Below are 17645 nucleotides of genomic sequence, written 5' to 3'. Positions count from 1 at the left end.
TCTAATAAGTCTTAACATTATTAAATGCCAAGCAGACGATAGAAAGAAACAGGCGCAGGGTGGAAGCTTTCTTTCCCACTTAAAAAGAGAGAGCATTTAGGGCTGTCTTCCCCCGGCTCCCCGCGAGGAGAACCCGCCACGGAGCGTTTGGCAGCGGCGGAAAAAAAAAATAATAAAAAAGAAATTTTTTTAAAAGAAAAACCAAAGTGTTTTTTTCACCCCTTTTCTCCCCGCAGCTCAGAGAGGGAGAAATTAATAAAAAATTCTCCCTCCTGCCTCAAACCCGCGAGAGGTTGGGTTTAAGTGGGAGCCACCTGGAAATGAGGGTTGGGTGAGGGAGAAAAGGGCTCTGGAGAGGTTTTAATTGCGTGATGGGAATTGGCGTTGTTTTCCCGGCTGGAATTGTGGTTTTTTTCCACCAGGAATCGCGGTTTTTTTCTCCCCTCCCGAGCTGAAACCGCGGCGTTTTCCAGCGCGCAGCCGCCGCCCGCCCGTGTTTTACAAGCGGGATCATCAATTATCTTAATTGGGGCCATTAAAACTTTCCCAGGCGTTAAAACCCGCCCGGGCAGCGGGAAATTCGGGATTTTGGACGCTCCTCTCGGAGCCGCGGATGCGCAGGACCCCAAAAAACCCCGAACCCCCTCGGTTTTTTTTTTTATTTTGAGGGGGGGATTTCTCCTCGGCACGACGCTAAAAAACCGGGAATTGCGGCTGACCCGGGATTTCTCCGCTGGGCCGGGAGGGATCCCCGCGCTCGGAGGGAGAGCGGCGCTCCACAGGCTCCGGCCGCGGGAATTTGCCCAAATTAGCCCCCTTTCATCCAGGAACGGGGGCTCGTGCTTGATTTGTCCGCGGCCTCACCCATGAAGGCGGTAGGGAGCGTTTTGTTTTGCCTCTTGACACGCACTCCTTGCGTGCTAATCGGGGATAAAAAGCTCCCCGCTCCTTCATTCTGATTTTTTTTAATTTTTTTTTAATCTATTCTTTTAGGGGTTGCGACGGGGAAAACGCGGGGACGGCAGAAAATAAAACCACAACAAACCAAATCCGCGCTTTCAAAAATAAAGATATTTTTTCCGAGCGGCGAGCCTGGTTGAAAACACAACTCAACCCCCCCCCCCAAATCTCCTTTCCCCCTCTTTAATAAAATTAAAAACACCCCGAAAGTGAGCGGGGGGCGCCCCTGGCCCACACAATGGCCCCGATTTGCAAATGAGCATCGCCGCTCTCCCAAATCACAGCAACATTTTGCAGCGTCCAACGGCTCTGCCTTTCTGCAGCAGCCGCTCCGATAATATTACAAAACTATCTAACAGCGGGGAGTTTTGAATAATTTATCTCCCTTTCTTCCCGTCCTCGGCCCTTTGTCCAAAAGTTTTTCTCCTCCTCGCGGAATTTTGAATGAGAATGGACGCGCCCTCCCTCCCCCATCCCTTTACTCCATTTTTAAGGCAGCCTCGGGTTTTTCCCCCTTTTCCCCCCCTTTCTTTTTTTTTTTTTTTTCTTTTTCTTTTTTCCTTTTTCTTTTTTTTTTCTTTTCTCTCTTTTTTTTTTTCTCCGCTGTTTGCTTTTGTGGTCAGGAATCTTTTCCTTATAAAGCTTCAATAGACCCGAAGGTCTTTGTAAGTGAAGTTCATCTTCAAGGTTGGAAAAAGAGGGAAAAAAAAAAAGGGATCGTGTCCTTAAAAAAGAAAAATAAACTCCCTTTTGTGCCCCTTCATTTCCAACTCCCGTGATGGGGGCTCGGGGGAGCCTTTTTTACCCCAAAATTCCCCCCACGTCTCAAACTGGGACAAATTTGGGAGCGGAGGGGAAAGTTTGGGAGCGATTCCCACGCCGGGACTGGGGACAGCCACAAACCCCCCAAAATTCCGGCTCAAGCCCAGCCCGGCCTCGCTTTTCACCAATTCGGGAGAAAACCGGCAAACCCCGGCTTCCCGCGCTCCGGGACTCCCCAAATCGCCGTTTTCTGCCCCAAAAAGGCGCCGAGCTCCGCCGCAGGGCGCGGGTTCTGTGCCCAAACCGAGCGGCCCCAGCTCCGCCGCGCTCCCGGAGAACCTCACGGATGCTGCCTCAAAATTCCACCTTTTTTTGGCTGCCGGTTGTTCGGTTTTTTGGTGGTTTTTTTTTTTGGAATCACGGCGCTGCCCGCAGTCCAATTCCCACCCCCAACGCGGCATTCCCAGCTGGGAAAGTCGGGATTTTCCAGGCAGGATTTGCGAGGCGATAACAGCGCCGCGCCACCGGCCTGGCTCGGAGCCTTCCCCGCCAGCGCCGCCAGGATTTTCCCGGGATCGCATCCCCCGGATCGTTTTCCCAGGATATTATTTCCCGGGGTGGTTCGGGGGTGCCGGGCCCCCCCGCCCGCGGTGTCCCCCGGTGCCGGCGGCGCTGGCGGCCCCGGTCCGTGTCCCTAATTGATATTGATCGGCGCCATCGGTCACCTGTCAGCGCCGGGTCCAGGGGACCACTTAGGCAGCGGCAGCCAAATCTGTTTAACAAATTCATTTACGGCCTCCGAGCTGCCTCTCCCCCCACCCCCTCCGGCCATTCCCGGCCCTTTTTTTATGGATAATTGATCCCGAGCAAAGCACCGACAGCTCTTCCTCCTCCTCCTGCCAGCGCCGCCGGCCCCGCTCCCCGCAGGGATTTATTTTTGGGGGGGTAACCCAACCTGGGCGGCTCTGGAGCCACCCCCGCCGGGCAGCGCGGTGTCCCCGCTGTCCCCCCGGTGTCCCCCCGGCGAGGCCGTACCTTTGTCGCCCAGGATGCCGTCGATGCTGTGCTTGGCCTTCTTGTCGCCGTCCTCCTCCTTCTTGTCGCAGTCCTCGTCCTCCTCCTTCTTGCCGAACTTGATGCGGAGCACGCGGCTAATCGAACTCACTAAACCTCGGACAGTCAAAGGCAGAAAGGCGGTATAAGCTGCCCGGGAAGGGCGGGAGAGGCCGGGAATGCCGCTCCTCGTCCCGGGGGATGCACCTGCCCGCAGCTCCGAGCTCTGGGATCAGCCCCGAGCTCCCGGGATCCCCCAATTCCGCCGGGATCCATCTCGGGATGGGCGCGTCCCCGGGATCACCGCACACTCTGGCACCGGGAAAATCCCGAATTCCCCAATTCCCCCCGGCTCCCGCAGCCCGGGAGCTCCGGGCCCGCCCTGGCCCTGCAGAGCCGCCCCAAATCCCACGGGGAGCTCACAGGCCGACCCCGAACACCTCCCTGCCGGCAGAACTGTGGGATCCGGCTCGATCCCCATGGATCTCACTGGTCTTTATGGATCTCTATGGATCCCAGGGATCTCTGTGGATCTCTCGGGAATATCACGGATCTCTGTGGATCTCGAGATCGCTCATGGATCTCATGGATCTCTCTGAATCTCCCATGGATCTCAATATCTCATGGATCTCTCATGGATTTCTCATGGATCTCTCATGGATCTCTCTATCTCTCATGGATCCCTCATGGATCCCTCATGGATCCCTCATGGATCCCTCATGGATCCCTGGATCTCTATGGATGTCTCATGGATGTCTCATGGATCTCTCATGGATCTCTGCCCCATGGGGACCTTCCTGCACATCCCCACACCCCAAATCCCAGCGGGACAAACCGGGGCCCCCTTTCCCCCTGGATTTGGGGGGCTCCTCTGGGGGTCTTCCCATGCCCCAGCAGCCCCCGGCTTTCCGGGGAGCCGAGAAAAGTCGAGAAAAGTCGGGAAAAGCCGGGAAAAGTGGGGAAAACTCGGGAAGAGGGCTTTGTTTGTGTTCGGTTGTGCAGCAGCCGGGGCACAAATCCCCCCAGATCCCGGCGTTTCCTTGGTGTGATGTTCCCCCCCTCCATTCCAGCGAGGCCGGGGCGGGTTTGGATCCCCTGGATCCCCTTTCCCGTGGGATGCCCATTCCCGCCCGCGGGCGGGGGCACCGCGGCCAGGCTGCCTTCTCACCTGAGGGCACCGTGCTGCGGTCGCAGTGCCCGTCCTTGAGCAGCCGGTCCCGGATCTCCCAGCTGAACATCCCGGGGTTCTCCCGCTTGTATTCCTCGATTTTCTTCTCCACGTCGGGAGTCGCGACCTGCTTTTGTGCCCAAGGGGCGCCGGGGTGTCCCCGCGGGGGCGGCAGGCGGGAGGAAGGGAGAGGAGGGGGAAAAGCGCTTTTAATTCAAAAGAAGCGCTCGAGCAGCGCGGCTCGGCCCTGCCCGGCCTGGCTGAGGGGCGTGCGGGGAAAATCGGGATTGGGAGCGGGGAGAGGAGGGAAACAGGGCTGGGGAAAGGCCCTGCTCCTCCGAATCCCAAAAGTGGGGTCTCTGAGGGGCTGGAGAGGAGGCAGGGCGGGACTGCCCCGAGCTCCGGTGCGGGGGACACTTTTGGGGTGTTTATGGACACGCAGGGATTCCCTATTCCCCAAAAATCCGCGCTCCCCGCCGGACCCGCTCCAGCGCGCACCACTTGTTGCACGTGGAAACAACAAAAAGAAGAAACTGCTTTAATTCATTCATCACCTCCAGCTCGGGCCCCGCTTCCTCCAAATCGGGGCTTTATTAAAACCCTTTTCCCCACCAAAAATAAAAATTAAAACTTTTTAAAACCCACAGAAAACGCGTGGAAAACTCGCGCCGCCCTTCAAAAAAAAAAATTGAAAAAAGGCGGAATTTGGGGGCACTCACCCTGGGCTTGCTGCCGCCGATGGCCCCGGGCCGGATGGATCCCGTCTCCTGGTAGCGGCAGAGGATTTTGGAGACGCAGCCGTGGGAGACGCGCAGCTGGCGGGAGATCACGCAGGGCCGGATGCCGTGGTGCGCCATCTCCACGATCTTGTGGCGGATGTGGTTGGGCAGCGGGCGCCCGTTGATGAAAACCCCTCCGAGCTGGTTCACCCTGCCCTGGCCCAGCGGGGTGGACACTGCGGGGGACACGGGGGGAAAAACCCGACCCAAAAAAACCCGGGGGAAAAGTTAAAATAGAGGGGAAAAATCCGGCGTGTCCTTCCCCGCACCTCGCGCTTCTCTCCCGGGATTTGGAGGTTTGAAAGGAGGGGGAAACTCCGGCCCGTGCCCTGCGCCCGGTGTTTATCCCGTGTTTATCCCTTGTTTATCCAGTGTTTATCGCGGTGTTTATCGCGGTGTTTATCGCGGTGTTTATCGCGGTGTTTATCCCGTGTTCATCCCGGTGTTTATCCCGGTGTTTGTTTATCCCGGCACCACCCGGGAGATTTTCCCATGGAAAGTGAGAAAATCAAAATCACCCCCGAGACACCTCCCTGGAAATTTGTCCGGGTTTGGGATTTCGCACCTTGATTTGAAATCATTCCCGGCGTTTTAAACGCGACAAGATCCAAAGCCGCGCAACAAAACCCTCCCAAAACTTCAATTTCTCTCCCCAAAATATCTCCCTGTGCTTCCTCGATTTACAGAGCTCCGCTTTCAAACAAACTTTTGGGAATCGCCTCTGAAACACCCTCGGGGCGCTTTTTTGGGGGTGGTTTTGGGGTTTTTTTAGGTGGGTTTGGGGGTTTTACCCCTCGCCCGGAGAGGCGGCGGCGAAGGGGCCGCGGGGGCAGCGGAGGCTCCTTCGCCCCCTCCCCAATTTATCGAACATCTCGCTGGGCACATCTCGCAGATTAAAACGATTTCACAGGCTGGAAATTAAAGCTCCAAGGAGGGGAGGAAGGATGGGAGGGGGCAGAACTCAGCTGGGTAATTTGCGCGAGGCTGGAGGGGGCGAGCGCCAGGCGAGACGAGAGGGGCGGATTTTTATTCTTTCTTTTTTTTTTAATAATTTTTTTTCTCCCCCTCTCTCTCTCCCCTCTCTTGCTACAAAGAAAAGTCGATTCCAGAAATTGCCTGGCGATTTAGCGAGAATCATGCACCGCTAATTCCGAGTCACTTTGGCCGGCGCTCCCTGGATGTATCATTATCGACAGATAACACTCGAGTGGCCAATTTTACATTCAAGAGCCGCTAAAAGCGCCGGCCGCTCTCTCCTTTCATTATTCCCAGTCATGTTGTGCAAATATTGTTGTAATCCTTTGATCCTTTCCCTTGCCGTCTGTTTTACTTCATTTGCTACAGAGGGGCACTCCAGCAAATCCCCGCGCCCTGTGTGTTTTGCAGCCTGCGTGGTTTTCCGCGCCTCTGCCGTTCGCCACTTGAGCACGGGCGGGATGAAATTCTCTCCGCTTTTAATAAATGCGGCCAGAGGGGTCCCGGCTGGAAATTTGCCTTTTTTTTTTTTTTTTTTTCGCTGTTTTTTGTATTTTTTTTTATTTTTGGAGGAGGAGGAGGGGGATGCGTGTGCCTGGGAAATAATCGCCCCCCGCGCGACAAAGGCACGGCGGAGGGAGGACGGGTGACACCCGGAGAGGTGACAGCGGCTCCGCCGTCCCCGCTTCGCCAGCCCCGGCCAAGGACATCCCGGCTTCCCGCTGCTCCCCGGAGAAAGGTTTTTATTCCTATTTTCCCCTCCGAAAAGTTAAATCCTCTCAGTTCGGTTGGTTTTTTCCTCCCCCCTGCTTTGAGGCGGAGGTGAAATTGTCGGGGGGTTAAAAAAATCGACACAAAAAAAAACCCAAAAAACACCAAACCCGAAAAAAACCCAAAGCGGGAGAAGCCGCCCCAGAAATCCTGCGGGATGGCCGGGAATGCTCGAAACACGGGAAAACAGCGAAGCGAATCCCTAGAATTCGCGGGGAGCGCGGCGGGAAGGGGCTGGGTAGGGCCGAGGAGTTGGGAGAATTTTGGGAACCCCCCCAGGAGAGGAGTTCAGCCGCACCCCCCGCCCCGAGGGCCTCAGCCGGGGATTCCGGAGGGATGGAGCGGCGCTTTTCCAGACCTAGGACCCCCCCGGTAATTCCAGAGGGATGGAGCGGCGCTTTTCCAGACCTAAGGACCCCCCCGGTAATTCCAGAGGGATGGAGAGGCGCTTTTCCAAACCTAAGGACCCCCCCGGTAATTCCAGAGGGAGAGAACGGTGCTTTGCTAGACCTAAGGACCCCCCAATTCATTCCAGAGGGAAGGAGCAGCGCTTTTCCAGACCCCCGACTGATTCCAGAGGGATGGAGCGGCGCTTTCCACATCCAAGCCCCCTCCCAATTAATTCCAGAGGGATGGAGCAGCGCCTTCCCACACCTAGGACCCCCCCAATTAATTCCAGAGGGATGGAGCCGCGCTTTTCCAGACCCAGCCCCCCCCGCCCCGGCCATTCCAGGGGTTTTCCAGGTTTCCAGACCTACCTTCCAGCGGGAAGCCGGTGCGGGGGTAGTTCTGCCCCGGCGCCGGGCGCATCATCCGCGGCACCGTCCCGGGCAGCGCTGCCATGGTCGGGGGGCGCGGCCGAGGGGCTCCGGGGCGAACCGGGGCTGGGGGACACCGGGCACGACCGGGGGGGCTGCGGGGCCGCCTCTGCCGACCTTCCCAGCCCTCGCAGCGGCTGCAAGACAAGGGAGAATCTGGGCTCCGAGCGCAAAAAGTAATAAAAAAAATAATAATAATAACGATAAGCAAAAATAAGCAAAAAAAACCCTAAAAATCCTGCAAGGCTCGGAGCGAAAGGGATGGGGATGGAGGGGGGGCTTCACCCACCAGAAATTCCCGGGAAAGTTTTGGGGGCTGCGTCCCGAGCGGCCGCTCCGCTGGAATGTCACCGCGAGCAGCAGCACGGCCAAAGTTGCCTGGGAGCTGGGCTGGGCTTAGGGCTGGCTCAGGGCTGGTTTAGGGCTGGCTCAGGGCTGGTTTAGGGCCGGTTTAGGGGGGCAGAGCGGGGGGAGCCGCGGCCCCCCGGGTTCGCTCCGTGCGCTGCGGCTCTTCCTCCTCGCGGCGCGGTTGTGGCAGCGCTGGAGGGATGGAGGAGGAGGAGGAGGAGGAGGAGGAGGAGGAGGAGGAGGAGGAGGAGGAGGAGGAGGAGGAGGGGGCTGGAAGTTGCTCCGGCGGCGAAGTTGGGGCGGTGGGAAGGACGGGCGGGCTCTGATAGGCTCCGGCTCCTTTCTTTGATGGGAAGGGGGATCCGCGCCGGGCCCGGCACCAATGGGAGCCGAGCCCCGCGCTCCTTCCCAGAGGCGCTTTTTGGGATGTTTTCAGTCATCCTCAGGCTTCTCATGGGAAGCTGGGGCGCTCCGCGAGCGGCTGGAAAAGAAAGCGGGGTGGAACAGGCAGGGGAAAGTCGGAATCGAGGGGTTGTGGTTGTTTGGGGTTTTTTTTGTGGGTTTATTTTTGGGGTTTTGGGGGGTTTTTGGGGTTTTTTTCTCCCTCTAAGCGGGTTCCAGGCGGGGCATGGGCTGAGCGCGGCTCGGGGTGGGGGAATTGCGGCGAGGATTGAAAAATAAAATAAAATTTTAAAGAAAAAATTGAAATCTGAGGTAAATCACCATTCAAAAACTTAGTAAAAAATTAAAAATGAATGAAAATGAATAGCAATTAAAATGAATCAAAAGGAAAGTAAATGACAATGAAAATAAAGTTAAAATTAAAAAGTAAAGATTTTTAAAAATTACTGTGAGAAAATTTTAAAAAGTCAGAGAAGTTGAATAGGAAATAAAGGGAACAATAATAAACAAACGCGATAAATATTTTTTTAATTAATAAATTAATGAATTAGTGCCCCCCTAAGGTGCCCGGCGCTCCCCGCCCCTCATCCCGCTTTTCCCCCTCTCCCGCCCCTCCCTGGGGGTCTCAAAGCCCCTCCCGACCCCGCCGCCCCACCCCTCCCTCATTAATTAACAGCCGCCGTTAATTGCGGGGCGGGCTCGGGGTTGGGCGCGGGCGGAGAATTCCCGGTTTTCCCCCCAAAAAAGGCTCGGGAGCTTTGGGAAGGGGCGCAGCGGGACGTGACGCCGGCGCCGGCGCTGCCTTTTGTTCGCGGCTGCAGAAGCGCCTCGGCCCCGCCGCCCCCTCCCCAAAACCCCCCCGGGCCGGGCCAGCGCCGCCCCCGCCCCAAACGCGCCCCCCAAAGCCCGGCCTGTCCCCCCGGCCCGGCCCGGCCCAGCCCCGCCTTTGCTTTGGGCTTAAAGCCCGGCCTGGGGCCGATCTTCAGCCTCACGCTCTTCCTCAGCTCGGCCTAAAGCCGCGCCTAAACCTGCGCGCTTCGGGCTTTTCTCCCTGTGCATCCTCAGAGCCACCCCGAGCCCGGTCCGAAATAAATGAAATAAATCCCGGGGCAGCGTGGGGAGGAAGAGAAGGCGTTTGAAATTCCGGCCGAGGTGTCAAGTTGCGCCCGAACTCTGAGCCCGGCCCGGGCGCGACTTTACCAAACGAAAATAAATCCCGCTCCTTCCCAAAAAACGCCAATTCCCGGAGTTTTCGGGGGGAAAAGCCGCGGCCCGGCCGCGCCGCATTCCTGCCGCCCTAATTCAATTATTTGCCGGGATGGGGAGGGGAAGGAGCCTGGGAATAAAGTTGAAAATTAAATATTTCTGCTCTGGCGGCGCTGGGGGAAGGTGAAACCCCGGGAGCCGAGCCCGAGCCCTCCTTCCCTCCGCTCCGGGGTCACCGCGCCGGCAGGAAAACCCCGCACTTCAAAGGGCGCGCTGGTTCTCCCTCCTTCCCCCGCCCCGCTCTCCTGGAATCGGGGAAAATTCGGCGCTTTCGGGGCGAAAAGAAACAGGAAAAAATCACAAAAAATTCACACAAAATTCACTTTTCCTCCTGCGGCTCCGGGCATGATGTCAATTTATCATAATCACTATTACTGCTATTATTATTATTATTATTATTATTATTATTATTATTATTATTATTATTATTATTATTATTATTGCGGCGGCCGCACCCCGCGGTTTGTCCGGGAGGTGACAGGGACTGTCCCCACCCGGGGAGGGGACAGCGATGTCCCCAAAAAATCCCCTTCCAGGAGGGCTCACCTGCGCCAAACCCTTTTTGGGGTTAAATTTGGAATTTTTTAAAAAATTTATTTTTATTTTCAGTTTTTCCCGGCTCCTCCTCGTGGACAAAGCCGAGCGCGGCTCCCTGCGCTCCCCGGGGAGCTCCAGCGGGAGCGCAGCGCGGGATTCCCGCCCCGCTTCCCGGAGCTTTCCCGGCGGGAATTCCGCTCCCCGCGCATCTCCATGGTTTCCTAAGGTATGTTCGTGCTCGATAAATGCCGCCGCTCCCTCGGGAATGCGCGCTGGGATCGGTCGGGTGGGTTTGGGGTTTTTTTTAGGAGCGTCCCGTTATCCCTCGCGGGAGGGTTCCCAGCTCGGGCAGGCGGATTTTGGGGATGAAAGGGCTCCGCATCCCATTTTCTCCACGGGAAAGACGCGCTCAGGTTGATTAAACCCGTCTGGAAAACCGCCCCAATCAGCGATGCCATTAATTAGGATTCTCCTCAAAAAAGTCCTTTTAAAAAAATCATTTTTACCGATCAAGATCTTCCTCGAAAACTCCTTCTTTTAATTTTATTTTTTTTTTTTAGGGACGTCATCCTATTTCTGCAGCACATCCATGAAGGAGAAATTTCCTTGGAAAATCGCTCAGACGCTGCTCGGGAGGAAAACCTGAAGGATTTGATCCCGGTTTTCAACACAAGGATGGGAAAAAACCCCAAAAAACAAACAAACAAAAAAAAAAAAACCACAAAAAATCCCCCAAACCAACCCCAAAGAGCCCGGGGATGAATCAGTGAATGAAAAGTTGGATCCTCCCGCAATTCCAAGCAGGTCCTGGATGTGGGAAGGTTTTCCATGGGAGATCCCGCGGTGCCAAGCGTTGTTTTCCCGAGCGATTATCCAAGAAATCTCCCTTGAAAGGGAGAGAAATCCACCTTGAAAAGCGGGATTTAAGGAAAATATTTCAGCAGGTCTTCCGCAATTTTCCAAAGATACCGTCGGGGGAAAAACCGGGAAAGGGGCCCGGGCGGGGGTTGGTTTTCCCGGGAAAGGCAGGAAGAGGGGAAGGAACCTCGGGAGCGGCGAGAAAATTGGTTAAAAACGGGCTGGGAGCGGGAAAAGGGGAATGGATAATCCATGGATGAAAGGAATTCTCCTTTTCCAGGAGCGGGGAATCCGGAGCGTCTCCAGAAGGGTCCCCAGCAGTGTCCCCAGGAGATCCCGAGTGTTCTCAGGAGTGTCCCAGGTGATCCCAGGTGTCCCCAGAAGATGCCGAGTGTCCCCAGGAGTGTCCCAGGAATTCCTGTGTGTCCCTAGGAGTGTCCCCAGCAGATCCCAGGTGTCCCCAGGAGTGTCCCCAGGTGTCCCCAGGAATGTCCCAGGTGATCTCAGGTGATCCCAGGAGATTCTGGATGTCCCCAGGAGTGTCCCAGGAATTCCTGGGTGTCCCCAGCAGGTCCCAGGTGTCCCCAGCAGTGTCCCCAGCAGTTTCCCAGGTGATCCCAAGTGTCCCCAGGAATGTCCCCAGCAGATCCAGGAGTGTCCCGAGCAGGTCCCAAGTGTCCCCAGGTGTCCCCTGCAGTGATCCCAGAACTGTCCGAGGTGATCCCGAGTGTCCCCAGGAAATCCTGGATGTCCCCAGGAGTGTCCCAGGTGCCCTCCGGAATGTCTCCAGCAGATTCCAGGTGTCCCCAGCAGTGTCCCCGGGTGTCCCCAGCAGGTCCCAAATGTCCCCAGGTGTCCCCAGCAGTGTCCCAGAATTGTCCCAGGTGGTCCCGAGTGTCCCCAGCAGTGTCTCCAGGAGATCCTGAATGTCCCAGCAATTCCTGGGTGTCCCCAGGAGTGTCCCAGGTCACCCCGAGTGTCCCAGCAGGTCTCAAGTGACCCCAGGAGTGTTCAGGTGTCCCCAGCAGTGTCCCTACGAGTGTCCCCAGGAGTGTCCTGAGAGATCCAGGAGTGTCCTCAGCAGGTCCCAGGTGTCCCCAGGAGATCTGGATGTCCCCAGGAGTGTCCCAGCAATTCCTGGGTGTCCCCAGGAATGTTCCCAGCAGATCCAGGAGTGTCCCCAGCAGGTCCCAGGTGTCCCCAGGAGATCCTGGATATCCCCAGGTGTCCCCAGCAGTGTCCCCGGGTGTTGCCGCAGTGTCCCCGCAGTGTCCCCATGTGTCCCTAGGTGTCCCCAGATGTCCCCAGCAGAGTTCCCGCGTGTCCCCAGCAGTGTCCCCAGGTGTCCCCGCAGTGTCCCCGCAGTGTCCCCATGTGTCCCTAGATGTCCCCAGGTGTTCCCAGGAGTGTCCCCAGGTGTCCCCAGGTGTCCCCGCAGTGTCCCCGGGCTGTCTTTCCCAGATCCTAAGCCGGGCTCAAGCCCCGGGCGGGGCTCAGGGGGCGGAGCGGCCCCGCCCTGGGCCGGGTTTAGCTGGGCCTGGAGCCGTTCCCTGATCCAAGCCCGACATCTCCGGGATGAGCCGGGAATTTTCGCGGGATAAATCCCGAGGCTGCAGCCGCCCCCTCCGGCTCCGGGCCCCGCCATTCCCCAGCCCTGCAGAATTCCCGCCCCTCTGGCGTTTCCCAGATCCCATTCCCGGGGCAGGACCAAATCCCCTTTTCCCGAGGCTCGGCCCCGCTTCGGGCGCTGATGGGGTTTTCCCGGTTTTCCCGGATTTCCGCGGGATCCCGGGGCTCTCCCAGGCGCATTCCCCCTGGATCCACCTCTGGAATAACGCCTGGAGTCGGGACTGGGGATTGTCGGGGTGTGCCCCAGGGATTCCACGGGAATGGGGCCCTGGAGAAGGGACAGGGCCGGGAAAAGCCGGGGGGCCCTGCCGGGAGGGGGACATTGGGATTGGGATTTCCGGGGAGTTTTCTCCTGGAGATCTCCCGCCCCCTGGAATGGGATCCATAAAAATCCACAATTCCCTAAATTCCGACACCATTCCATGTGAGATTCTCACCCTAATCCGTGTTCCCACACCATTCCTAAACTATTCCAGCTGTTTCCATTCAAGATTCCCATCCCAATCCCAGTTCCCACATCATTCCCAAACCCTTCCCAAACCATCCCAGCTGTTTCCAGGTGAGATTCCCACCCTAATCCCTGTCCCCATTCCCAATCCATTCCAGCTGCTTCCAGGTGGAATTCCCATCCCAACCATCTCCATGGGATCGGGGCCTGTCCTGATTTTTGGGACCATCCCCATGGGATTTTGGAGAAGCATTTCCATGGGATTGGGGTTGTTCCTGCTTTTTGGGAGGAGCATTTCCATGAATTTGGGGTCTGTCCTGCTTTTTGGGGAACATCTCCATGGGACTGGGGCTTGTCCTGATTTTGGGGAGGATATCCATGGGATCGAGGCCTGTCCTGATTTTTGGGAGCATCTCCATGGATTTTTGGGGAGGATATCCATGGGGTTGGGGCCTGTCCTGATTTTTGGGGGCATCTCCATGGATTTTTGGGAAGCATTTCCACGAGTCTGGGGTCTCTCCTGCTCTTTGGTGAGCGTCTCCCCGGGTCTGGCTTTTCCCGGGATCGCGGGATCCCCGTTTCTCCATTTGTTGGGGTGAATTTGCTGCACAATTCCCCACTCCCAATTTATCCGTCCCCGTCTCCCAGGTGGAAAATTTCTCCCTTTGTGCTTCCCGAGTCATTTTTTCCCCATTTGAATTTCAAGGGAATTCATTCCCTCCTTTGGATTCTGGTTTCTCCCACCGGAGTTCGGCGTTCCCATCGATTCCCTCATTCCGTTCTCCACTTCGAGCAGAAAAAAAGGGAATTCCAGAGCTTCCTTCCCCTTCTCCCTCGGAATTCCCGGCTCACCTGTGGCTGGAAAAGCCTGGAATGGCCCAGGGAACAGGATGGGAAGCGGGAGAAGCATTCCCGGGTAGGATATTCCTCCCTCGCTGGGATTAATGAGAATAATTACTGATAATTATTGATAAATATTGATAACTATGATAATTATTGATAAATATTGATAACTATTGATAATTATAGATAATTATTGCACCAGGTGAGGCAGATCTGGGAACAAACCCAGTTGGAAAAGTGAGAAAGCGCGGGAATTCCAGCAGGAACAGCACAAAGGATAAAAAACCCAGCAGGAACAACTCAGTAATCCCAAATATTGGTAAAAATCAGGGATTGTCAATAATAAACCCATCCAAACATAATAATAATAATAATAATAATAATAATAATAATAATAATAATAATAATAATAATAATAATAATTCAACTCTAACTCGCACAAATAAATTGATAAAACAATTTTAAAAAGGAAAAATAAAATAATTTGGAACTCCTTAAATTGCAGAGTTGAGACTTCAACACGAATTATTTTAATGTTTACACTTAATTAGTATTATTTATTTATATTAATTATTATTAATCTACATTAATCATATTTATTTTACATTCACAATTAGGTATTTGTTAATATTTTATTAATATTTGAATAAAGCCCCCAAACCTTTGGGTGATACAGAAATAAATAGGAAAATATGGAGACTTTCCATGGATAAAAAAAAGCCCATTCCAAGCTTGTAGACAAGGAATGGGAATTTAAGGGGTTCAGGGAACTGTGGGATTTTATGGATTCCATCCCCTCTCCCACCATCCTCATTCCTGAAATTCCAGCCCAAAATCCCATCCCACCTCCAGGGCTGCATCCTAAGGAATTGGGCAGCAGGAAAGGGATGGCTGGATGGATGGATGGCTGGATGGATGGAGGGATGGATGGATGGATGGAGGGATGGATGGATGGATGGATGGATGGATGGATGGATGGATGGATGGATGGATGGAGGGATGGATGGATGGAGGGATCCATGGATGGATGGATGGATGGATGGATGGATGGATGGATGGAGGGATGGATGGATGGATGATGGATGGATGGAGGGATGGATGGAGGGATGGATGGATGGATGGATGGATGGATGGAGGGATCCATGGATCCATGGATGGAGGGATGGATGGAAGTTGGGAGGGATGTGGAGACCTTGGAACAACTGCCAGTGTCTGAAGGGGCTCCAGGGAAGCTGGAGAGGGAATATTCCACAGGAAGTGGAGACCCAGGATGAGCAGAATTGGGTAGGAGTGTAAGAGGGGAATTTGGGTGGAATTTGGGAAAATATTCTTCCCTGGGAAGGAGGCGAGGCCCTGGCACAGCTTCCCAGGAAAGCCCCTGGAATGCCCCAGACCGGGCTGGACAGGGCTGGAGGCACCCGGGATCAGGGAAGGTGTCCAGACACGGAATGGGATGGGCTTGAAGGAGCCTCCAACCCAACCAGAGCCATTCCAGGATTCCGGGATCCCGTTCCCTGCCCCACGGTGCCACCGGAGGGGGGAATTCCTGCAGGAACGCCCAGCTCCGGAGGGGTCAGTGTGTCCTGGAACTATGTGCTCGGACACGGCCCGGACACAGCCCGGACACAGCTCGGACACAGCCTGGACACAGCTCGGACACAGCCTGGACACGGCTCGGACACAGCCCGGACACAGCCCGGACACAGCCCGGACACAGCCTGGACACAGCCCGGACACAGCCCGGACACAGCTCGGACACAGCTCGGACACAGCTCGGACACAGCTCGGACACAGCCTGGACACAGCTTGGACACAGCTCGGACACAGCCTGGACACAGCCCGGACACAGCTCGGACACAGCTCGGACACAGCTCGGACACAGCCCGGACACAGCCCGGACACAGCCTGGACACAGCCCGGACACAGCTCGGACACAGCTCGGACACAGCTCGGACACAGCTCGGACACAGCCTGGACACAGCTCGGACACTGCCCGGACACAGCCTGGACACAGCCCGGACACAGCTCGGACACAGCTCGGACACAGCTCGGACACAGCCTGGACACAGCTCGGACACAGCCCGGACACAGCCCGGACACAGCTCGGACACAGCTCGGACACAGCCCAGACACAGCCCGGACACAGCTCGGACACAGCTCGGACACAGCCTGGACACAGCTCGGGGACAGCTCGGGGACAACTCGGACACAGCCCGGACACAGCCTGGACACGGCTCGGACACAGCCCGGACACAGCTCGGACACAGCCCGGACACAGCCCGGACACACCTCGGACACAGCCCGGACACAGCTCGGACACAGCTCGGACACAGCCCGGACACAGCTCGGACACAGCTCGGACACGGCTCGGACACAGCCCGGACACAGCTCGGACACAGCCTGGACACGGCTCGGACACAGCTCGGACACAGCTCGGACACAGCCCGGACACAGCTCGGACACAGCTCGGACACAGCCCGGACACACCTCGGACACAGCTCGGACACGGCTCGGACACAGCTCGGACACAGCTCGGACACAGCTCGGACACAGCTCGGACACGGCTCGGACACAGCTCGGACACAGCCCGGACACAGCCTGGACACAGCTCGGACACAGCTCGGACACTGCCCGGACACAGCCTGGACACAGCCTGGACACAGCTCGGGGACAACTCGGACAGGAACGTTTCCCTCCTTCCCTATGAGCGGAAAATTCCCTTGGGATTTCTCGAATTCCCTTGAGATCTCCCGAATTCCCTTGGGATCTCTCCGGGGATCTCTGAACCCCTTCTCGGGAACGGTTCTTCCGTCCCTCATCCCTGGTTTTTTGGGATAAGCAGAACCGCAGCTCCATCGGCAGATCCCTGCTGCCACCGTGTGGATTCGGCCGGGAAGGTTCGGGAAAAGATTCCCTGCTTTTCCCCGTGATTCCTCCCTCCATCCATCCATTCATGCATCCCTCTCGAGGATAACTGATGGAGGATGCATGGATGGAGGGATGGATGATTTTTTATAAAATTATATTTTCTCTAGAATTTTTTTTTCTCTATAAATCATGTTTTCTATAAACTGATATCTTCTTCTAAGTTGACACCTCCAAATCTCCTCTGGGGAGGTTCTGGTGGCCCTGGAGACCTGGGAATGCTGGGCCAGAGGGAATGATCTGAACTGGAACCTCGGATCCTCCTTCTGGGAACCCTGGATCAGACGGGCAGAATTCCCTGGAATCCTGAGCCCTTCCAAGTCCTCCTTTGGAGACCTGGATGAGACCCCAGCTCCTCCCAGCCCCTGGTGGGAATAAAAACCTGGATGTCAAGGAAGGGGAATTCCAAGCAGGACATGAGATTCCAGCAGGGTCCAAGGAACCTGGAGCCGGGGGAGCGGGGATTAGGAAGGAGCTGCTGGAGGAATTGTCCTGGGACTGGGAAGGACCCACCATCCACAGGGCCGGGATGGGAGGAATTGCAGGATGAGCTCCCTTGGCCTTCCCAGTGTTTTATCCCCAATTCCCACCAAAGAGCCACGGAGAGGCCTTGGGGAAAATGTCGGAGATCCAGGAATCCATGGGAATCTGCCCAGGGATGTGGGGCTGGATCTGGCTGTGGAGGACACCAGGACAATCCCTTCATTCCAGGTGATCCCAAAACTCCACCTACACCGGGATCTGGGACTGGATCTGGCTTTGAAGGACACCAGGATAATCCCACACCTTCATCCTGGACTGTTCTGGGCCTTCATCCCAGGTGATCCCAAAACTCTGCCTGCACCAGAATATGGGTCTGGATCCATCTTTTGAGAACACCAGGACAATCCCCTCATTCCAGGTGATCCCAAATCCCTGCCTGAACCAGGATCTGGGGCTGGATCCATCTTTGAGGGACACGAGGACAATCCCTTCTTTCCAGGTGATCCCAAATCTTCGCCTGCACCAGGATGTGGGGCTGGATCCATCTTTGGAAGACACCAGGACCATCCCATCCCTTCATTCCAGGTGATCCCAAATCCCTGCCTGAACCAGGATGTGGG

At 56.0% G+C, this 17645-nt stretch overlaps 1 protein-coding gene across 2 annotated transcripts in view; it reads right to left on the bottom strand.

Moving 5' to 3' along the window:
* Positions 1-7829, bottom strand: part of PAX7 (paired box 7) — a 114793-nt gene extending 106964 nt beyond the window's left edge. Inside the window, exons 1-4 of one of the 2 annotated variants that reach the window (XM_063417541.1) lie at positions 7227-7829; positions 4663-4898; positions 3944-4073; positions 2758-2892 (exon numbers count right to left, since the gene is read on the bottom strand). In XM_063417541.1, the coding sequence (XP_063273611.1) occupies positions 2758-2892; positions 3944-4073; positions 4663-4898; positions 7227-7311 (586 nt within the window). In that variant the 5' untranslated portion in view covers positions 7312-7829. The remainder of the gene's footprint in view (positions 1-2757; positions 2893-3943; positions 4074-4662; positions 4899-7226) is intronic. The other variant, XM_063417542.1, reaches the window with a different exon arrangement.
* Positions 7830-17645: the final 9816 nt, after the last annotated feature.

This window comes from Prinia subflava, chromosome 21 (genome assembly GCF_021018805.1).
Source record: "Prinia subflava isolate CZ2003 ecotype Zambia chromosome 21, Cam_Psub_1.2, whole genome shotgun sequence".
Classification (NCBI taxonomy): domain Eukaryota; kingdom Metazoa; phylum Chordata; class Aves; order Passeriformes; family Cisticolidae; genus Prinia; species Prinia subflava.
The sequence above is the reverse complement of the archived record's forward strand: the minus strand, read 5'-3'. Positions and strand labels throughout refer to the sequence as shown.